A 24307-nucleotide genomic window follows, 5' to 3' on the forward strand; every position below is an offset into this window, starting at 1 on the left:
CTTGGATAAAATCGGTTTGCCATAAAATACAGGTTAAAAAAAATTATATGCATTTTTAAAACCTCAGTCATCACTGTATGCATGCACAACTCCCTTTTATATATGCATCAAATTCTATTAGCCAATAACAGACATTCAGGTATAATAGACACTCATTCCTCACATTAAATTAAATACTTAATGTCATATATTCTTTTATGGTGTAAATGTGACATTTCTGGGAGCAATCTTTAGTTTGCTGCTGCACAATCACTAAATAATTCTTTTAGGCTTTTTCAGTCCAAGGATATGAATCCAGTGTTAAGTAAATTAAAGTTGCATGACAGTGGTGCTATAATTTTTGCATATCCTGTTGTCTCTCAGGGATGCTGGATATTAGGACAATGCAGAATCTAGCCCAGAAGAAGCACTACATACATTCTAGTCATGGAATCCAATATGAAAATTTAATGTCCCAGAATATTGCACACTAAAAAGAATGAAACAATTGTAACCCATAAATTACAATTATGCTGCCATTTTATATAAATATTCCATATTGAAAAGTTTTTGTGTTCACATACATTGACTTCCAAAACATATCTTGTACACTTTTCTGTAAATATTTATTTGTCCACCTTTTTTAAAAAGAAAAACTTGTGAAATTGCAATTGCTGTATATAATTTTTGAAGGTCCTCATTGTTTACAATGCTGTCATCCAGTCTGCAAATAAAACTTTCTTCTCTAATTATTTTTGGGTTTTCCCCCCCAATTGATAACTTATTACTTACTTGGTTGCTTAAATACTTTTTATAAAAGTGTTTTTAAAATTTCCCCTATGGCTTTCATTTTGTAGCAAAAGAGAACAGGACATACAAAAACAGCTGATTTAAAGCAGACTTTTGCCTTTTCCAGTTCTGCTACTTCCAGTTCCAGGAAAATCATTTTATCTGAATTTTTGAAAGTTGCAATCCTAATATTATCAAACTCAACTTTCAGTGAGACTGAAATGGTTTCTACAAACTGTAGAATGTATAAAAGAAGACTTAAGGCCTTTTTAAATTGGCTTTTTTATGTAGAAGAAGAATAGCTTTCTGGAACCCTGACCTGGATTAAACCCTGATATAATCCAGAAGACACAATTATCTTCTACTGAAAAACTACAGATGCAAACATCACAAGATAAGAATCATTTGGCCATATGGAAATTAGTCATAGAAGCAAAAATAAGTTCTCTCAGACTCACATCAGATAGCGCTGAGTTTTAGAAGCAAACTAAAAATAGATTTTGTAAACTTGTTTTTAAAATGTAATTTACATAATGTGTGGCTTAAGTCTTATTTATTTAACTATAAAATTTATGTAGCTTTGACATTATGTAAGATAATTACGGTAGCTTGTAGACCCAGAGAAATATAAAATTTGGAGCACATTACATTGAGGAAATCTGTAGAAAATATTATGTGCGCATGCCAATTCATTAGTGTTTTGATACTGGAGGTATTTTGATCAAGATTTTAAGTAGCATGGTTACAAATATGTCTATAATAAGTTAGTCATCAAGAAAAGTCATGTGACACCACAAGTTTGACACCTGTGCTCAAGAGGATAATGATTTCTGTGTTGAAAACTGAAACCAAACAAACCACAAAAAGAGCCCTGATGGCACAATGGTTACAAGTCAGTACTGAAAGCTAACTCTGCCCACAACCATGAGTTCGATCCTGACTGGGTGAAAGTTTCTGAGGTTGGTAATTGAAGATTATTAGGCAATTGAGATTATTGGGGCTATATAGTGATATTTGTAAAATGCTCAGACAGTGAAAGCACCATGAAGCAGTATATAAGTCTAAGCATTGTTGCTGTTAATGCAACATAGGCTCTTATGCCAGGCTAATCATTATTTATTTATTTATTTATTTAGATTTGTATGCCGCCCCTCTCCGCAGACTCGGGGCGGCTCACAACAAAGTGAAAAACAATTTATAACAAATCTAAATTTCTACTAAAAACATTTTAAAAACCCCATTTTCTAAACACACATACATACACACATACCATTCATAAATTGTATATGCCCGGGGGAGATGTCTCAGTTCCCCCATGCCTGACGACACAGGTGGGTCTTAAGGAGCTTACGAAAGGCAAGGAGAGTAGGGGCAGTTCTAATCTCCGGGGGGAGTTGGTTCCAGAGGGTCGGGGCCGCCACAGAGAAGGCTCTTCCCCGGGAGCCCGCCAACCGACATTGTTTAGTTGACGGGACCCGGAGAAGGCCCACTCTGTGGGACCTAATCGGTCGCTGGGATTCGTGCGGCAGCAGGCGGTCTCGGAGATATTCTGGTCCAGTGCCATGAAGGGCTTTAAAGGTCATAACCAACACTTTGAATTGTGACCGGAAGTTGATCGGCAACCAATGCAGACTGCGGAGTGTTGGTGAAACATGGGCATACCTAGGTAGGCCCATGACTGCTCTCGCAGCTGCATTCTGCACGATCTGAAGTTTCCGAACACTTTTCAAAGATAGCCCCATGTAGAGAGCATTACAGTAGTTGAACCTCGAGGTGATGAGGGCATGAGTGACTGTGAGCAGTGAGTCCCGGCCCAGATAGGGTCGCAACTGGTGCACCAGGCGAACCTGGGCAAACGCCCCCCTCACCACAGCTGAAAGATGGTTCTCTAATGTGAGCTGTGGATCGAGGAGGATGCCCAAGTTGCGGACCCTCTCTGAGGGGGTCAATAATTCCCCCCCAGGGTAATGGAAGGACAGATGGAATTGTCCTTGGGAGGCAAAACCCACAGCCACTTGGGAGGCAAAACCCACAGCCACTCCGTCTTATCCGGGTTGAGTTTGAGTCTGTTGGCACCCATCCAGGCCCCAACAGCCTCCAGACACCGGCACATCACTTCCACTGCTTCGTTGACTGGACATGGGGTGGAGATGTAAAGCTGGGTATCATCAGCGTACTGATGATACCTCACCCCATGCCCTTGGATGATCTCACCCAGCGGTTTCATGTAGATATTGAATAGCAGGGGGGAGAGGACCGACCCCTGAGGCACCCCACAAGGGAGAGACCTTGGAGTCGACCTCTGACCCCCCCACTAACACCGACTGCGACCGACCGGAGAGGTAGGAGGAGAACCACTGAAGAACAGTGCCTCCCACCCCCAACCCCTCCAGCCGGTGCAGAAGGATACCATGGTCGATGGTATCGAAAGCTGCTGAGAGGTCAAGAAGCACCAGGACAGAGGATAAACCCCGGGCCCGGGCCCGCCAGAGATCATCCATCAACGCGACCAAAGCAGTTTCCGTGCTGTAACCGGGCCTGAAACCCGACTGCTGGGAACCTAGATATGGTTTGTAAACCCCACTTTATGGCAGTTTTCCCTAATTTGGGTGCTTTCCAGATGTTTGGATTCAGATTCTGAGAATTCTTCTGCTAGTGTTGATGTTGCTGAAACCTGTGGAAATTTGGGTCTACATATTTTTAGAGTTTATAGGTTTATGGCTTAATATTGTAACTGAACAATGACGTAGCTTATTCAACCAACCATGCTTAAGTCTGATTGAACTGATTAAATCAGTTCCATGGTGTATTATACAAGGGCTGCATTAGAATTCTCAGACTGCAATTTCTTGATTCTGAAAGCTATTCACATATTTCACATCAAATAGTGTAATCTATTTTGAAAAGGTTGGAAAGGAGGGCACAACCAAAATGATGTATGATATGCAACAAGATAAAGCTGTTTCAATGGAGGGATCATTAAGTGTTTGGATAATCTTTCAATTTCAAAAGGTTACTGGGTTAGGTAGTTACAGGTGAGACTGTCATCACAAAGCAGTGTTTCTCAACCTCACCAACTTTTAAGAGCTGTGCTCTTCAGTTCCCAGAATCCTGAGAGTCAAAGTCCATACACCCTAAAATTGTTGAGGTTTATAAACATTGTTATAAAAGATACATTTGAAACTTTTTTCCATTTCCTAGGAAGAGATGACACTGTAGTACAGAAGCACAGACTCAATTATTTTAAGTTTGAATTTAAACTCTTTTATATGCTAAGCAGTTTCACAGGTCATGCAATTGCAATACTATTTGTGTTAAGAGAAACAAGGTCAAAAGGGCATTATATTAGTGCTTTAAGCGTACCTGTGTGTTTATGGGAAATATTAAAGTGTTGTTGTTTTTACATCCAGTCAGACATTCTTGCATCCTTGTCTTCTTCTTTTTTTTCTTCTTTTGCTTGGTTGCACATTTTCAAAAGGTTAGTGAGCTTGTCAATTAACTGAATGCTTTGTGGCACGTGAACCTGTCTGGGAGGAAAACCTGTGGCAAACCAATCATAAATTTCTGAGCCCTGCAGAAATTTTCTTCTAGGATAAACTTGGTTGAAAATGTCATGAAAATAAAAATGGGTGTAGATACAGTATCTATAACTTTTGTGTTATAGCTATTCTCCCTAGTCATTTGATTTTCAATTTCAAGTGTGTTCTATTCATTTTTTGCTTGAGAAGTAAACATTGAAATACCCCCATGTAGAGGTATAATATCTAATGACAGCTTTCACCATAAATAGGTAAAACCTTTGCATTTTCCATTGCTGAAAAAGTTGAAGAGAGTATTTTTTAAGAGCACTTCACACTATTATTTTAGATTCCAGCTGTTCAGATAAATATCTTTCCCCTTAATTTCTCTGTATTGCAAATTGGCAGAATACACAGAGACAGATTTCCTTCTTGTTAGCTAGTTTTGGCAATGGGTCTTTATAACCCATAGTGTTTGTTTATGAGACGTAATGATGTGCTTCTCTGGAGGTTGCAGTGATCTAGTTTGTTCCCATATGGTGTCAGGCTGATGCACGAATGCAATTCTTTCTCAGAAGACTTCATGAACAAAGAGCAAGTAGTACTAGCATTTAGTAGTTTCAGGGGCAACAAGGTGAAACAGAGAATTAGCTATTTATCCTAAGGAAGAGACTATAAGTAGCCCCCTGGTAATTTTCAGGTTAAGACTTTTGTCTATAATACTGTGTGCCTGGATCTAGCGGGGGATCAGAGATCATCCTTTTTAATGGAAAGCTCAGAGCCCCTCATTTACATTGATAAAGGTGCTTCCTTGTCAGGAGCTCAAATATTGGAAGGTGGAGGGAAGGAATGCCTCGGTCCTTAAGCTGACTAGGCATTGAATCTGTGTGCTGCCTGATGATACGTCTTAGGTTATGAAAGTTAGAACACGGTATGCAAGGTTGGTTTTTTTAAAAAAAATATTTGCAGTCACCCTTTTTCTCTTCATTTATTTGTTTACCTCTTCAGTCCTTGTACCTGGCAGAAAACTTTTTTTTTTTACTCTGGGAATTTTCTGCACTACCCACCTAATGCATGTCAGATAGACAAACAGTGCATAGCTAGTTTTGCTGCTTCACTAGTCTGCCACGTACACCTTGTTTTACAGAAGGGATCATCCTTGGAACATCATTCTTTCATTTGGTTCCCTTAGAGATACTTAAGATTTAAATATACATGCACCTTTCAGATACTGGGATAGTGTAGTGCTTCAGCTATGATCTCTAAAACACAATTTGGAGTGTATGGGAGTGTAAACATTGTGTCTGCCTGCAATTCAAAGCAGCTGTCTCTTTACCATGGATCAATGTTTTAAAGCAGTATTTCTCAACCTCTGCAACTTTAAGGTATCTGGACACAAACTCCCAGAATTCCTCATCTAGTATGCTGGTTGGGGAATTCTGAGAATTGAAGTCCATATATCCTAAATATGCTGAGGTTGACAAACTGTTTCAAAATAAAAGCAGACTTGGCACATCACTCCCTTGATCACTCTCCTCAATAATCTGAAATATGCTGCTCAAAAAAATAAAGGGAACACTCAAATAACACATCCTAGATCTGAATGAATGAAATATTCTCATTGAATACTTTGTTCTGTACAAAGTTGAATGTGCACAACAGCATGTGAAATTGATTGTCAATCCATGTTGCTTCCTAAGTGGACAGTTTGATTTCACAGAAGTTTGATTTATTTGGATTTATATTTTGTTTTCTAAGTGTTCCCTTTATTTTTTTTGAGCAGTATATATCTTGGAGATTAAATCCAAACATTGCACAGCATTAACATTTAATAGGCACAAAAAATTCAGGGTGTTATTAGGAAAGGAAAGGAAAAGGGAGGTGGGGTGAGTGGAATGAAATAATCTAGAGAAGAGTACGGCTAACTCTCTAAAATTGAGAACAAGAGCTCTTCACCTAGAAGGGTCCTCCAAAGGGTCCCATATACCAAAATGTTACAATTTATCATAAAATATTTCACTGCCAGAAAAGATTGAGATGGGGCTAAGGGCTAGGCGTTTCTCCGTCAGAAAGAAAATGTTTCTATGTCAGTGTTTTTCAACCAGTGTGCCGCGGCACACTAGTGTGCCACGAGACATGGTCAGGTGTGCCGTGAAGCTCAGCAAGAGAGAGAAAGCAAGCAAGAGAGAGAGAGAAAGAAAGAGAGAGAGAGAGAAAGAGAGAGAGAAAGAAAGCAAGAGAGAAAGAGAAACAGAGAGAAAGAAAGCAAGAGAGAGAGAGAAAGAAAGCAAGAGAGAGAAAGAAAGCAAGAGAGAAAGATAAAGAAAGCAAGAGAGAGAGAGAGAAAGCAAGCAAGAGAGAGATAGAAAGATAGGCAGGGAAGGAGGGAGAGATAGAAAGAGCAAAAAAGAGAGGAAGGAAGGAAGAGAGAAAGAAAGAGGGATGGAGAGAAAGGGGAAGGAAGGAAGAGAGAGAAAGAGGGAGAGAAATAGAGCAAAAGGGAGGAAGAGAGAGAGAGAGAATTTTTTTGCCCAAACTTTTTTTAGCCCCCCCACTCCCTCCTGCTCAATGTGCCCCATGATTTTTGTATATGTAAAAAATGTGCCGCAGCTCAAAAAAGGTTGAAAATTACTGTTCTATGCAACCATGCATCACATAATCTTGCTGCCTATGCAAGATTAAAAGGGGGGGGGAAGAAATCCTTAGGAGCCACCAGGTGACTGACCAATCCCAACCCTTTCCAGGCCAAAAAGAGAGAGATGCTTTTGTTTTATGAAGCATGTAATTTAGAACTTGACCTAGATTCAGTTCCACTTGCACTGTTGGAACTAACGATAGGGAATGCAGCATGCGTATCTGTTAGTATGTCTCGGAGCAGCTAGGCTGCGGGTCCTTTGACATATGCAGAGCAGAGTTTTTGGTAAGAGTGTGGATGTGTGATACAGCCAGTATCACACAGACTTAGTATGCTAAACAAGTGTTATTTACATATATACATATTTACAAGAATAAAGAACAAACCGCACATAGCAGCACGAAACAGAATATAATCCCCCCCACAAGCAAAGATAAAGAATGAATGAGCTATCCAGCATCATCACCGGGAGAGAGTGCTGGCGCCCTCTTATGGTGAACCAGCCAAAGTCCTTAAAGGTATATTGCATCTATAAAGATACAAAGTACAATTGTTAGTTTACATACATGGCAACCCCAAATACTGGTGAGTACCATGTACCAACAATATCAGATTTGGAATCGGAACTGCTTATGTGGCATCCTTTTCATTTCATAATTAGCTCACTGGATGGTGATACAAATCTCAGACATTGAAACTTTTAAGCCAGAGGTGGGTTCTAACTTATCTCACTACCAGTTCACTTCCTCCTGTATCCAGTATTGGGCTGCACCATAGACAGTCCGATATGCCATCCTAGTAGTCCCCGACACGTGCATGCATGCACGTATGTGAGATTTGGCTTCTTTGCATGCACAGGAAGCAAAATGTTGTGCGATGATGCTCGTGTGCATGAGATTACACAAATTTTCAACATTTTTTTGCTTCTGCACATGCACAAAAGCAACATTTTCCAGCACTGCGCATATGTGCAGTGCTGGAAAATTAAAACAAAAAAGAGCCAGAAATAAGATGACAATGCACACACAGTGCTGGAAACTTGGCTTCTGCACATGCACAGAAGGAAAAAAAGTGGATTAAAAAAATAAAATAAAATAATAATAATAAAAGATGGCGCCCACTGATTGGCACCAACCAAACCGGTTCCGTGATGTAATTGTGACAAGACCAGCAGTTTGCTGCCACTTCAGCTGAACCAGTGCAAACCAGGAGAAACCCACCTTTGCTTTAGCTTTCTGCCATAGGGGTGTTTGGGTCAAGAAAGGTATTTTCTAAATAGCTGATCCTGAACAATTTTTGGAGTAGGGTCTGCTGGTGTGTTGAGCTAAGAGACAGCTCTCAAAGAGAGCTGTTCTATCTTTGCTCCAGTACATCTCCAGTACATCTCTGATGCAATATGCTCTGCCTTTCCATACTAATATTTTTTTGTCCCTGGATCTTTCCTTTATGGCCATTAACAAGCTCCCCCAGCTTGACTGATTTGAAAACTAAGCAGAATCAGCATTAAAAAGTATGTGAATAGGAAACCTAGCCTAGACTGGGAAGACTAAGCAAAATGTCCTGGAAGAACACAAGCAAAAATACATACTTTTGCCAAGATGAGCATATGGCAAAGCCACCAGAAGTTTAGCTTGACATGAAGAAGGCTTGACTTTGCTGGACTAGAAATGAAACATACGCATAATGCCAGGGAATTCAGAAGAATGCCCATTCGTTCCTCCATTTTAAGATATTGTATAGTATTTATAGGTCTGTAAATTGTATTCAATTATTCAGGCCAATCCAGAATTCTCAAAGACAACCTAGAGTTAAAACTTGAAAAATAGACTAACGCGAGAGTCGCCTAGAAAATAATGCACCACATTTTTTCCCCTCAGCCTACAGTAATGGTACAAAAGCAAAACTTTAGATATATATTATTTGAATTTTCATGAGTGCATGTGTAAATTTTGCTTTTCTTCAGACAGATAGCGTAGCTGCAGCAGTGTTTTGAAATGACATCTGTAAGTGATGTATGTTACAAGCAGCGTGTCGTCATTGAATTTTTCACTGCGGAGAAAGAAACTGTTGGGAACATTCACAAATGTTTGTGTACAGTTTATGGAGAATCTGCAGTCGACAGAAGTACAGTTAGTCACTGGGCACAGAGGGTGAGGCCACAGAGGGTGAGTCTGCGGAGAGGGGCGGCATACAAATCTAATTTATTATTATTATTATTATTATTATTATTATTATTATTATTATTATTATTATTATAACAGAATGGAAGAATAGAAGGGGAGGCCATTAGAAGAAAGGGTGGTACCGACAGGGCATACATGCCCTTGTGTCTCGCTTGAGGGAAGCCATAGAACGGGACCGAGATTATGTGGAAAAATAGGGAGTGTAGAAGAAACATCATTCTTTCTTGTGTGTAAGTTTCATTGTGTTCAATAAATAATTGTTGAAGGGAAAAAAATATGGTGCGTTACTTTCTGGGCGATCCTCGTATCGTCTAATAGTACTTTATCCTTTAAAAACCTCTAAAAAGCCATTAGTTTTTGTGGGATCCCTTCAGATACCAAATGACATGCCCTCTTGATATCTGATCAGATTACATTGTTGTTCAGAATAGCAAAGAAGGCAGAACTGTGATGATATTGCAGAAAAAAAATGTAATGAAGTAGGTTGAAGTCTGTAGTGAGGTAAGTATTTGATTTCTAAGCTTTGTGGTAGAATTATACATAACTAGATACATATGAAACAACTTGCGTTCTTATTTAATATAAATGGATTAGCTTAAACTTAGATGCTAACAAGCCTTTGAAAAGTCTGTTCTTTTTTTCCTTCAGATATGTAATATCCTTTCCCCTCTTCATAGTGAGCCAGCAGATGGGATTTAAATGCTACACCATGGGATAGGTATTTTACAAAGACTGATTGTGAGCAGTCCTCACAGGATCAAGTTGGTGGTGAGTGCTGGCAGGAACAGGTCCAAAAATGTCTATTGATCTTCCTAACATAACCAGGAGCTTCTAGTATTGCAATAGCGCTGCTTTTCCTCTGCTACTGTGATAATGATGAGAAGTCATCTTCTTGCAAAGTAATCAATAGCTACAGTACTGAGTTCCTGGCTGCTGACGTAGGCCTCTTATAAGTAGCATTTTGCACATAGAATGGTCATATCAGCAGGAATTGGACTTAAGGAAAGAGCTTTGCTCAATACTTCTTTCTGCTCTACCTGAAAATCTTTGTGACACATTCTGGACTTGGAATTGTTTCAGCAGAGTTTCAGTACAAAGGATGGGGTTGATGGAAATGGCCACCCTTTTTCCACAATGGAGATTCTCCATTGGCATAAGGATAAGGTGACCAAACGTCCAGCTTTTGGTGGGACAGTTCCGCTTTTGAGCAATTTGCCCTGTGTCCCGCGGAGTTTTTTAAAAGTCCCAATTTTTTAAAAATGGAATGTCTGATCAACTTACATAAGGAGCACCTTCTAATTGTAGGTGACAATGGAATATTCAAGCTAGTGTCTTCTGTTCATTTGTGATGGATTATATCAATAATGCAACACAATAGTCTAAGGACTAATCTTTCAGACACAGCAGTAGTATCAGAAAAACCTGAATTTTTTTAAAGAACTGCCAAAAAAGAAGAAAAATGGAAAAACAGTGAGCTCCTCATAAACATATAACTTGGTTATATTAAAAAAAATGTTTTCAAAATGGTACATCTAATGATCTGTGAACTGGTTAATGCCAGTCACTTATACATTGAATGATAATTTAATTTTTAGCCCAATTTTGTAATAAAATGGTAAGCTTCATATATCCATGGAAAACATCATATATAAACCCACTGCTTGAAAAATTCTTAAAGGAGTTTAAATGCCTTCACAATTGCTGTTTCATAATCCTAAAAACAGGAGCTGTACTATCCAGGGCCAAAAAATTAAATTCATGGAACTGATCAGTCTAAGGCAGGGGTGTCAAACTTGCATTATCACAACATGACATATCACGACTTTCCCCTTTTGCTAAACCGGGCATGGGTGTGGCCAGCATGTGACACATCAGGACCGCAGACTGCAAGTTTGACAGAACTGGTCTAAGGCATCAGAATAGCAAGAATAAGCAGATGTTAAAACTATTCTAAATTTATTAGGAATGTATGGACATTTATTAGGATAGTGACATTCATTGACTTCCATAGAAAACAGTAAAATAATTCCACAAATGCCCCTGAATAGCATAATATATTAAATAGCTTCCCCACTCACAAAAGAAATCCTTGTTCTTTCCATAGGTAGAGCACTTTTATTGCTAAAGTTAAAAGATAGACTAGTGATAAAGTAGCACACTACTTCCTTACTACTGTACTTTCCAAAAGAGGTATATGTAGAAACAAGTCTCTGATGCCACCAAGAGTCAAACTGAACTATAAGGAGATTACTATTTCCATTTTTAATTAGTTAGACAAGAACTGATGCCCTGTATCTCTCTATTGTATGCCACTGTGGTTATGTTGGCTGAATGGTTCATAAGAACTGCAGAGTGGAACTTCAAATTCTTGTTTTTAGGGTGCCTAATTGTTATAGGATATTTGCAACTGGAAATGGAATTGGGGAAACAGGGAAATATATGGCAAAAGAGAACAATATTTTTGGTGGAAAGTGGTCCTATGCATTACCTTTTATCCAATCCTGGCTAGTAGCAGGCTTTATGTGCTTTATACTGAAAAACTTACAAAGGACTGTGTATATTCACTAATAAGCTATGTTTATAGTGTTGTGAATGCTATCTGATCAGTTTAGATTGCATTGTACTGTGGAAGTTGGGTTAATTGATTAAATCAAAGTTAAATTAAACATAGCTAAGTGTGTTAGCTATCTACAGCTGAGAGAAACTATTGACTTTTCACATAAAGGCAGCTTCAAAGCAAAGGGGATTTCTTTCCCCAAGAAACAGATCTGTAGATAATCTTGGTGGTCTAAAAGATTATGATTGGCCTAAAGTCACTCAATGAGTTTAGAAATTGTCAGTCAGTTGAGATTTAGCAAATCAGGAAACAGACACCCCAAAATGACTAAAACCATCTCAGAATAATTTCTCAATCTCTGTGGCTTCCAGCACCAGATGACTAGGGCCTCATTATTCCCAAACACTAAATTACTTCACCATGTTCAAATTTGGTTCCAATTTGTGTTTCATTTCTTAGATTAGAAAGATTAGTAGCTGTTTGCTAGCTAGGTAACTGTACTCTGAGCAGAGAATTATAGCCTGGAAAGGGTTTCTTTTAGTTAACAAATATCCTTTTCCAGCTAATAGTTCAAAACGGTATAATTTTAGTGATGTCACTTGAATCATATCAATTTACATTCCATCATCTCATAATCCCTAACATGATTTATTAGATTACTATCACATCTTTCTTCCAGGAGCAGAAGGGGGTATTGTTAGCTCTCTCCTTTCCAATTTATTTCTATAACCACCAACTTGTGGAGAGGGTTGGACTCAAAAAAAGTTAATAAATGTTTTTCCAGTCTTATTCTAGTACTTTTATCACTAATTGGCTCATAATATTTGTCATTTTTTTTAATTAATTAGATTTTTTATGCCGCCCCTCTCCGAAGACTCGGAGCGGCTCACAACAATTATTACTATATACAAGACAGTTGGGTTTGCAATATATAAACAAGCTAACAATGAACGCTTGTATGTATTGAAGTACTATAGCTTTAAGAGGTAGTTTTGCAAATTGCCATAAGAGGGAGCCAGAAAGAATGATTCTCTCTCTGCTTTCTCTATTCTTTCTGCTGATTCACTGTGACTGATACAGTAAGCTCTGTGTTAGTTTGATGGATTAGTAAACTCTTAAAGATACCGTACATCGATACATATAAACATTCATTGTTATCTTGTTTATATATTGCCAACCCAATTGTTTGTATATAGTACTAACAATATTTAATTAGCAAAAATACATTGCAAAAGCTCACATGGTCATTGTCACTCTTCACTGCATTTTTTAAAAATAATTTATTTGAATTCTTGAAGCTCCTTCTTTCTCTCTCTCCTTAAACTGTTCCAAATATTAAACACCAGGTGTAGATTTTTACCCCAGTGTGTTGTCTATTTTTGACTGGCACAAATGCAGTGGTCCATCAGGGGAACTTCCTACAATTCATTGCATGTTTGCTTGTAATACCCCAGGATCTTCCTTGCTTTTGTAAAAAAACCAAAAATCTATATGATTCTTAAAATTCATTACAAAATGAAAATGCAGAAGGCAGTATGGTGGGGCAAGTGCCACAAGATAATAAGGCATTGTTCACTGTTGTGTAAAATTTAGTAATACTGCCCACCATTGGATATCCCTGTGTATTTTTTCGATGGGGCTCTGAGTTAAGGTATGGGTGAAAAAGGTGTTCAACAAAACTACTCAATTTTAAGTGAAACAATTTTGACTAACAGCAGTTTTGGGAATTGTCTACTACTGTATGGAGAGGCATGTCCTCTGGGCCCAGGCCACTGCTCAGATGCCTTTGTTCCCTTTTGCAATTGTTTTAGAAGGAAAACAAATAGCAGAAAATATAAACCATGGATCTTTCTACTTAAGGTTCTTTCTGGCCTGCAGATCATCCGCTTTTCTAAAATTCCTTTCTCTAAGTTATGTGATCAGAAGAGCTGCTTTTTGAAAGATGTAAAATATACAAATAAATCGATCTGCCCAGATTCAAGAGAAGGAAACAGATGTGCACTGTTTTCACTCTCCAAACTCTCACAAACGAGTTCAAAACATCCTGCAATTGACCTCACTGATACTTTCTTGCAATGCTACAACTTGTCCAGAAGCTTATCTGTGTCTCATTCCTTACCTGAATATAGTCCTGCATTGACTAAAATACAGAAGCAGCTTGTATACAGGAAGTGCAAAACCACTCCCCACTACTAAAAGAGAGAGGCTAAAGTGTGGACTACTGTCATGGCATCATGACCTCCACGGAAGAAGAAAAACTGAGCATCCAAAGAAATCCAGGCGTCCCTACCCAAATTTTATCTCTAAATTCTTCAGCTGCAGAGTAGTACTATTAAAGGAGAACCATTGAAAGCAATGTGTAGCGTAGTGTATGAGGATGAGAAGATGAAATGGTCTGGAGACAGGAAATGAACAAAAGAGAGATATTTACAAGTGGAAATTGAAGCAATATGTTAGTGTGTAAAGAATACATTGAAATTGACAGTTGGGATCTTTGAATAGAAAGGCGATTGAGAAGTCAATTCTACTTGGGGAAGTGAAGAATAAAAAGTATCCAGGAAATCACATTAGAGGAATGGGAAGTGTAAACTGGTTTCCCACCATTGCTACTTGTATACTCCCAATGCCAAATGTATTAATGAAAACTCAAACATTTGTGATATCCTGATCCCCAAAAGTTTCTTAAGACACATGAAATGATCTAAAGGCTTAAGAAGTTTGTCTGTTTTTTAAAAAGTATCTTTTCTTCTTTGTCATTGGTTAAATGAAAGGTTTCTTTTAATGATAAGAGGTATTTGACAAGATTTGCCTGCAATTTTGCAACCTATATCCAAGGAAAGCAAAGAGATCAAAGGGTTTAGTCTGACAGCCTGATAGAGGTGAAGACCTCAGGTCTTTTGCACAGGTCTATCTTGAGTTGTAGCCTCTAGCTTCTAAGAATACTAAGAATGGGGTGGGGGTTGCTCGTTCATGTAGGAATGAAACTTCTTTTTCTGGGCTAGGCCTGGGTGTCAAATATAGAAGACTGACAATTGTTAGTCGAATTGGAGAAATGGTTAATAGGAAGGCTGAGTTAATCTTTTTCCTACTATCCGTTTTCTCCACCCTCATATATCCATTAAAGCCAACATATAGTTTGAGACTGAAAGGTTTCAGAGCTAAGACATGATTTCTTTGTTGGTTGTAGGAATTCTTTTATATGCTAGAAGAAAGAAAGAAAGGTGAATATTGCCTATCTACATTTATGAGAAAAAAAAATAACAGAGGGAGAATAAGTTATCTTGGAATTTTTATCACATGTTCTTATTTGCTGTTCCTTATTACTGTCTTTGTTGTGTACAAAGATTATTTGCTAATGACTTTTCACCCAAGGTTTGTTGAATACCAGAAATATAAAATGCCACATTTATTAAATGGGTACATATGGGTCCTATATCCTTCTCTGCTTGCACTTGGATATTGTGCTACATGTTAAAATTTGGAGGGAGGGGAGAATGTTGGATGAAAAAGATTATTATTATTATTATTATTATTATTATTATTATTATTATTATTATTATTATTATTTAAAACATGCCATTCATGTATGGCAGAAATGCAGAAGATAGGACAAAGGATTGTGGAGAAATGAAATGGGCTATTTCCTTATTATTTTATTGTTATAAAGAAAGAACGCCGAACCTACCTTATGTCTGTTTGTTTGTATCACCCCTCTTCCAGAACTCCCCATTGCTGATCCTGCTATAGTAGTCCTGCTGTTTGGCAAAACCATCCACACGCATGTAGGGGAGGTCTAGAGTCTCAGCAGTAGTTGTCCTTCCCCTCTTGCTAGCTCTCCTACTTCTCTTCCTTTTATAAATTGTTTTGGATTGGTGGGGGGATTTTTTTGGTTGATCCTGAAAGCTTAGTTGTGCAGTTTGATTTCTTCTGTGCAGGCTAACCTTAGTAGCGCAGAGCTCTTAAAAATATAGGTTTGCCCCATTGTCCTTCTGGCGGTATGAATTTGTACTTTAGTTATGTTTCAATCAGTTCAAATCTTCAGTGAAAAGAACTCTCTCCAAATTCTTCATTTATAAAGGAAGAGGAAAAGACTATTCTTTCTTCCTTGGACTCAGTTGTCTTGTTTTTTTTTGTTTAAAAAAAATCACAAAGTTTTTAAGAGCTCTGAATGAAATTGCTTTGCCAATGGGGCAGTGGGAAGGAATGACTTATTTTTCTTGTGCCCGGCAGCAAAAGGGTTAATGCTTGCTTTCCTCTTTGATATCCATTAGTTTGGAACCCATGTTGTGATTGGTCCATGTCCATGTCTGTTTTGTTCCTGAACTGTATGACTTTGATTCAAAGAACCATTCAAAGTACAGCCTGCTCAGCAGAGGTGTTTCCCATTCCTCCAGGTCACCCAACGTGCCTGCAGTTCACAGCAAATATGACAGAAGCTGTCAAAACCTACCAGTGGCAATGCATCGAATGCAAATCCTGTAGCCTCTGTGGGACTTCTGAGAACGATGTAAGCTTGTCTTTGTTATCAATACTTAAATTAGCCATTTGTAATAATGTGTTGCACAATTTCCAGGGTTCGTTCATTGAGCTTAAGACATCCAAGCAGCAGAATGGAACCTATTTGTAAATTCTATATTCAGTTACAATATAGTTACTCATCCTTTTTCCCTTTTGTCCCATTCAAAATTGCTTCCTAGTTCTCACTTGGGATTACTTAAGGCCGTGATGGTAAACCTATGGTACACGTGCCATGCGGAGCCATATCACAGGGCATGCAAGGCGTTGCCCTATGTCAGCTCCACTGCACCTGCACACATTGGCCACCTGAATAAATACATTCATTCATCCATTCCCCACCCTCCAGTCAGAGCTGAAGAAGATTCCTGGATGAGAAGCAAAATGTCTTCAAAGAAAAACCAGAAAGTACAGTTGCCACTTGGGAAAAAAAGAACATCTTTGGGGTGACCTTTAGAGATATTATGCATTTTTATGCATAGAAACATAGAAGACTGATGGCAGAAGAAGACCTCATGATCCATCTAGTCTGCCCTTATACTATTTTTTGTATTTTATCTTAGGATGGATATATGCTTATCCCAGGCATGTTTAAATTCAGTTACTGTGGATTTACCAACCACGTCTGCTGGAAGTTTGTTCCAAGGATCTACTACTCTTTCAGTAAAATAATATTTTCTCATGTTGCTTTTGATCTTTCCCCCAACTAACTTCAGATTGTGTCCCCTTCTTGTGTTCACTTTCCTATTAAAAACACTTCCCTCCTGAACCTTATTTAACCCTTTGACGTATTTAAATGTTTTGATCATGTCCCCCCTTTTCCTTCTGTCCTCCAGACTATACAGATTGAGTTCATTAAGTTTTTCCTGATACATTTTATGCTTAAGACCTTTCACCATTCTTGTAGCCCGTCTTTGGACCCGTTCAATTTTGTCAATATCTTTTTGTAGGCGAGGTCTCCAGAACTGAACACAGTATTCCAAATGTGGTCTCACCAGCGCTCTATATAGCGGGATCACAATCTCCCTCTTCCTGCTTGTTATATATCATCTAAAGGAAACTTTTTGTAATTGGCATGCGTACCTTTTTTTCCTCGGGTGCTGAAACAGGGTGTGCGTGGACTGTTGCGCATGTGCGAGTGCCCACACCCATAATTCAATCCCTGGAGAGGGTGAAAACAGCTCCCCCCACTCCCCAGAGGCCCTCTGGAGGCCAGAAACGGCCTATTTCCCAACTTCTGGTGGGCCCAGTAGGTTCATGTTTCACCCTCCCCAGGTTTCAAAGGCTTCCCTGGAACCAGGGGAGGGTAAAAATGTTGAGCTGATCTATGGCAACAGCTCACAGGCCAGCAGATATGGCTCCGTGTGCCACCTGTGGCACCCGTGCCATAGGTTCACCATCACTGTCCTAAGTAGTACTCTGAGCAATATACACATACAGAGATTGGGAGAAATAATCTCTAAGCATGGGATGAGATATCATCAATATGCCAGTGATATCCAGTTGTATAGCTTTACTTTGGAGTAAGCAGGAAATGCTGCAGAAGTCCCTGGAGTCTGTCTGAATCTAGATGCTAAAACTAGGCTTAATCCCAACAAGATGGAGTGACTGTGGATTCCAGAGATAGTCTATCATTATTTCTAGAAGGGGTTGCACTCTCCTAGAAAGGATTGATGTGCAATTTAAAGGTCCCAGCAAATTCTACAACAATGATCAAAAGGGCCTTGGCATAATTACATTTGTGTGCCAGTCATGGATTTAGAGCACCTCTTGGGGAACATTTGAAAGTAGAAGGCACTGCGGTTACAGTCTGTGCAAACCAATATTTTCCTCAAAAATACAACCAAGAAAGCTTTTATTATTAGTTGCCAATTAGTTGGGCTACAATTCAAGGTAATAGTTGTCACTTTCAGGACTTGAGATGAATCTGGTGAGATCAGAGAGGGAAGACTCTGCACCAAGGGAATTCATCTGCCATGACCTCGTCTGGGTGGTCCACAGTATTTCTCCTTTGAAATAGCCTCCCCTTGGATATTTGGCCCACCCAGAAAATATTCAGACTTGTTCAGAAAATGTGTCTCTTCTGGAAAGCATTTGAGAATGAGAAGGAAAACCATAACATCCACATGCACAGGAACATTAGGTTGAATGTTATCAGTCCTTCTGTAACATTCCTACTTGCCTTGTTGTTGGCCACTCAGATTCAGATTAACCTCTCTAAATGAGATTTTTTTCCCCCTATTTCAAATGCATATTGCAATGTGCAAGTTGGTAAGATTGTGAGGACTTGACAATGTAACACAAAATGAGTGTTTGTAGGAAGCAGTTTTTATTTTATTTTATATTTTATTTTATATTTTATCTTATCTTATCTTATTATCTTATCTCATCTCATCTTCTTATCTTATTCTATCTTATCTTATCTCATGTAATCTCATTTTCTTATCTCATCTCATCTCATCTTCTTATCTCATCTCATCTTCTTATCTTCTTATCTTCTTATCTTCTTATCTTCTTATCTTCTTATCTTCTTATCTTCTTATCTTCTTATCTTCTTATCTTCTTATCTTCTTATCTTCTTATCTTCTTATCTTCTTATCTTCTTATCTTCTTATCTTCTTATCTTCTTATCTTCTTATCTTCTTATCTTCTTATCTTCTTATCTTCTTATCTTCTTATCTTCTTATCTTCTTATCTTCTTATCTTCTTATCTTCTTATCTTCTTATCTTCTTATCTTCTTATCTTCTTATCTTCTTATCTTCTTATCTTCTTATCTTCTTATCTTCTTATCTTCTTATCTTCTTATCTTCTTATCTTCTTATCTTCTTATCTTCTTATCTTCTTATCTTCTTATCTTCTTATCTTCTTATCTTCTTATCTTCTTATCTTCTTATCTTCTTATCTTCTTATCTTCTTATCTTCTTATCTTCTTATCTTCTTATCATCTTCTTATCTTCTTATCTTCTTATCTTCTTATCTTCTTATCTTCTTATCTTCTTATCTTCTTATCTTCTTATCTTCTTATCTTCTTATCTTCTTATCTTCTTATCTTCTTATCTTCTTATCTTCTTATCTTCTTATCTTCTTATCTTCTTATCTTCTTATCTTCTTATCTTCTTATCTTCTTATCTTCTTATCTTATCTTCTTATCTTCTTATCTTCTTATCTTCTTATCTTCTTATCTTCTTATCTTCTTATCTTCTTATCTTCTTATCTTCTTATCTTCTTATCTTCTTATCTTCTTATCTTCTTATCTTCTTATCTTCTTATCTTCTTATCTTCTTATCTTCTTATCTTCTTATCTTCTTATCTTCTTATCTTCTTATCTTCTTATCTTCTTATCTTCTTATCTTCTTATCTTCTTATCTTCTTATCTTCTTATCTTCTTATCTTCTTATCTTCTTATCTTCTTATCTTCTTATCTTCTTATCTTCTTATCTTCTTATCTTCTTATCTTCTTATCTTCTTATCTTCTTATCTTCTTATCTTCTTATCTTCTTATCTTCTTATCTTCTTATCTTCTTATCTTCTTATCTTCTTATCTTCTTATCTTCTTATCTTCTTATCTTATCTCATCTTATCTCATCTTCTTATCTCATCTCATCTCATCTCATCTTCTTATCTTCTTATCTTCTTACCTTATCTTATCTTATTTCTATGCTGCTCAATCCCGAATGACTCAAGGCGGTTTACAACAATATAAAAGATACAAATACAATAAAAAAGAAGTCAAATATGAAAATCTAAAACTATAAACCCCAGTTAAAAACCCATAACTCAATCAATCCAGGTAACACACATACATACCATTCAATGTAATTCGGCCATGATAGATGTCAGTTTCATGGCCCCCAGGCATGCCGGCAAAGCCAGGTCTTTGTAGCCTCTCGGAAGGCCAGTAGGGTGGGAGCAGTATGGACATCGGGGAGGGGGGGGAGTTGGTTCCCTAGAGCCGGGGTGGCCACAGACAAGGTCTTCCCTTGAGGCCCCACCAACCTGCATTGCTTAGTTGACGGAAACTAGAGGAGGCCAATCCTGTGTGATCTTATCGGTCTCTGGGAGGTATGTGACAGGAGACAGTCCAGTAGATCAGTGTTTCCCAACCTTGGCCACTTGAAGATATTTGGACTTCAACTCCCAGAGTTCCCCAGCCAGCAAATGCTGGCTGGGGAATTCTGGGAGTTGAAGTCCAGATATATTCAAATGGCCAAGGTTGGGAAACACTGCAGTAGATAATCTGGCTCTAAGCCATGTAGGGCCTTAGAGATATCTATAGTTACTGAGGTGCTTTTTGATTCTTTATCATTACACACTAACTTTTTAGTACAACAATAGGCAGGGTTACATGTTTTTAGCTTGACTGAATAATGTATATATTTTTTTCTTTTCTCTCTCTCAACAATTCTGGATCAGGACCAGTTGCTCTTCTGCGATGACTGTGACCGTGGTTACCACATGTATTGCTTAAACCCACCAGTCTCTGAACCCCCAGAAGGTACAGTTGCTTGGAGTATTTATACCAATCATTTCACAAGAGCACAATCAATGTCATTTAAACATTCATGTACATGTTTTGATGGCATTGTTCTTTTCCCATATTGCTGAAGCAGATTTTTGAAAGCCGGAGGAAAGTCATATGGAAATTTTCCCATGTGGGATTTTGTCTTACTTCCTATGTGAAATTATAGTCAAAGTAGCTTAAACAATGCAAATTGTGGCAAAAAAAAGCTGTTTAAAGCAGTTCCTGCTCCCCCACCCCCAGCGGTTCTATCTTGTTCATTTCATAGCAACAGATCTAAGGATCTGTCCAGATATTGAAATGATCAATATTGAATGATCAATGTTAATATTGAAATACCAGCAGTGGACAAAACAATAATAAGCTAATGGAAATCCAATCTCACTGGGGGTTCAGAAAACACCTCTTCCTCTTCCTCACTAGTAATTATTATTGATTGGAAAGGTTAATTTGATTAGAGAAGAAAAATCTAATAGTTTATGGGCCTCTTCAGTAGAAGTTAGGGCAATAATTCTCTGAAACATGTGATGCGGCTCATAAGCAGGCCTTGGGGAAATCAGCTGATTAAATCATTCAATTCTGCTATAGGTCCAATGCAGGGGTGGGTTTCTGTTTACCCGAACCGGCTGTGACCCGCTGGTGATGTCACAATGATGTCACCGAACTAGATCGGTCGGTGCTGGTCCGTGGTCACTGCCATCTCTTTTTAATTTTTTTTTTAATTTTTTTTAAAAAAATATTATTTTTCCTTCTGAGCATGCACAGAAGCCAAACTCCAGCACTGTGCATGCAGTCACCATCTGTTTTTTGGATTTGTATTTTTTGCCATGCTGTGCGGGAGGAAGTGAACTGGTAGCAAGGTAAGTTAGAACCCATCCCTGGTCCAATGTCTCCACCTGTAGTGAATGGAGGCTGCCTGCCAGTTCTATGAAATATTTTGCTTCTTCTTAACTGCTTTTGGAGAGGGGTGGCATACAAATCTAATAAATAATAATAATAATTATTATTATTATTATTATTATTATTATTATTATTATTATTATTATTTTATTATTATTATTATTATTATTATTATTTATTATTATTATTATTTTATTATTATTTATTGGTTTGAGTGGGTAATTCCAATGGATCGTTTCCTTGGAGTGATGTGATTATTCAATGTGGATATGCAGTGGTCTGTAGTATTCCCTTCAATTGTTGTGCTATCATGGACAGAATTGTGAATCTTCCTGCATAATTCAAATTGTGTAGTCATATATATTTTAAAAATAACCTTTTTGTAAAACCTTGGGAATGATGTAAGTATTTTTCCTATGGTAGCCAGTAACTTGTACAGACTTGGTTTAAACTAAAGCAGCAATGAAACTTGAGAAAATTTTGCTGATATTTTCTTCTGCGCATGCGCAGATGCTGAGTTTTTGGCACTGTGCTTGTGCTGCCATCTTGGGTTTTTTTTAATTGTTTGCAAATTTTCAACACTATACAATATATGAGCTTGTGTGCAAAGTGTGTCCACCATGCAGCACAAGAGGAAGAGAACTGGTGATGAGGTAAGTTAGAACCCACCCCTGCCTTCAAAATAACTTCTCTCTTGACAGATGTTGCCTACAACAGGGGGCAAGAGAAATTAACTTTGTCTGACCCCTAAAAGCTAACAGAGCCAAGTTCTGGCTAGTACTTGGTTGGAAAATAAAATAAGAAACAAAGCTCCTGCTATTGTTCAAACTGCACACAAACTGTTTCAACCTCTAAACTTTTCCATTATCTTTATTTATAGGAAGCTGGAGTTGTCACTTGTGTCAAGAACTACTCCAAGAGAGAGCATCAGCTTTCTGCTACCAGCCCTAGGCGAGAATCAAGGATTGGGCTCACTCTTGAATCTGTAGCACCAGCACACCATGATCATCCATCGCATAGGCTATGTGTAACCATAAACACACTCTTGCCCTCATGAAAGGATGGACACTCAAAAGAAGCATCCATAGCATTTGCTTCTCCAGGGTTGCGTTCCACCAAGAATTGACCTCCTGGGTTCTACTAGAAGGAGCACACCTTTGAGGCAAGGGGGTGGATTCTATGTTCCAAATGGATCATTTTTTCCCTGCAGTGCATGATTGCAGGTCTGTTGTAATAGATTCATATGTATTATGATTATAGCATAAAGGGGAGCTGTTGTAACTGTTGGTATTTAGGCATTTAAATTGTGTGGATTGTGATTCCGGTTTGGTTTATCTTCTCTTCCCTTCAGATAAATCAGTATTCGCCATCCTTCAAATAGTCATGTCCCCTTATTCCTAACTATCATGGCAGCAGCTGAAAATAATGGGAGTTAGATTCCCAATGTATCTGGAGAACATTAGATTAGTATTAGAGTGCTTGGTGATTGTGTGTGATCTAGGGCTGTAGTGGGATATTAAACCCTACTTATCAGAAAAAAGATTCAGATCAGAAATTGCTGTGTATAAGTAGATATGTCAGATAATAATATCTGGCTGTTTACAGTTCTATAATAAAAACCAAAATAACCATTCCTAGGGAAGCGTATACACAATATCTACCTTGAGACCTCCATTGCCCTAATGATATAGAGATAAAATGGTGATATGACTTCATTGCTTTAATGTATCCCACAGTTAGTCCAAATTCCCTGACTTAGCACATTGTGCTAAGTTTGTTGCTCTGCCTAGGTAAATGAGACACCAGTGAAGGAGTTTCAGACCCTCAAGCAAAAAGCAAAGCTATCCAAAATTCATCTGGAAACATTATCTCTTTCTTTACAATGGCTGTCTTCTCTTTCTTTTAAGGGTGAAAACTTTAAAGAAAAATTCCTGGCATTAAAGTAGCTGCAGACAAAAGATCCTTCCCTCCCTCCCTCCCTCCCTCCCTCCTCCTCCTCCTCCTCCTCCTCCTTCCTCCCACTGCAGTCAAGAAACCTGTTTTGGGCAGGGTCACTCAAGGCTCTTGTCTCTGGCAACAGAAGATTGGCAGCTATGTCAGGCCTCATTTCCATATTTGGGTGACATAGCAAACTTGGGGTCATTAGTTTAATCAGAAACAAATCCAGGTCTGACTTGGGTTTCAACTAATCCTCTCTAAATGCAGCAGCTCCTGTTATTTTTAGTTTAGAGATCAGTTTTATATGCTGATCTCTCCTTCCTTTTAAATTAAAATCAAATTTAAAAATTTGAATAAAACGGTAAAAGTTTTTACCTTGCGTCTACAGAGAAGGGTGGCGTAGAAATCCAAACTAACAAACAAATAAATAATAAAAGGTCATGTAGACCAGTGTTTCCTAACCTTGGCAACTTGAAGCTATTTGGACTTCAACTTCCAGAATTCCCCAGCCAGCGTTTTCTGGCTGGGGAATTCTGGGAGTTGAAGTCCAGATAGCTTCAAGTTGTCAAGGTTGGGAAACACTGATGTAGACTAAGGGAAAGAAAGTAAAGAATTACAAGAAAAATAAGCATATAAAGAGAAGAAAATAACTCCACCCCCTTTATAGCAGGTGTAAATAATTCCCTAATTTCTTCACTTCCTCTTAGCTAACAACTGTAAACTCTTCCTCTCAGAACCCTTTTCTTAACAACAGGCAAATCAAATATGTGACA

The 24307-nt window shown here is 38.1% G+C and overlaps 1 protein-coding gene across 1 annotated transcript in view; it reads left to right on the forward strand.

Annotated features, from left to right (window-relative positions):
• The window catches only part of DPF3 (double PHD fingers 3), a 294848-nt gene extending 271971 nt beyond the window's left edge, over positions 1–22877 (forward strand). Inside the window, exons 9-11 of the mRNA XM_070758337.1 lie at positions 16056–16168; positions 20591–20672; positions 22477–22877. Of these exons, the coding sequence (XP_070614438.1) occupies positions 16056–16168; positions 20591–20672; positions 22477–22547 (266 nt within the window). The 3' untranslated portion in view covers positions 22548–22877. The remainder of the gene's footprint in view (positions 1–16055; positions 16169–20590; positions 20673–22476) is intronic.
• The last annotated feature ends 1430 nt before the right edge of the window (positions 22878–24307 follow it).

The sequence above is a fragment of the Erythrolamprus reginae genome, chromosome 1, assembly GCF_031021105.1.
Source record: "Erythrolamprus reginae isolate rEryReg1 chromosome 1, rEryReg1.hap1, whole genome shotgun sequence".
Taxonomy (NCBI): domain Eukaryota; kingdom Metazoa; phylum Chordata; class Lepidosauria; order Squamata; family Dipsadidae; genus Erythrolamprus; species Erythrolamprus reginae.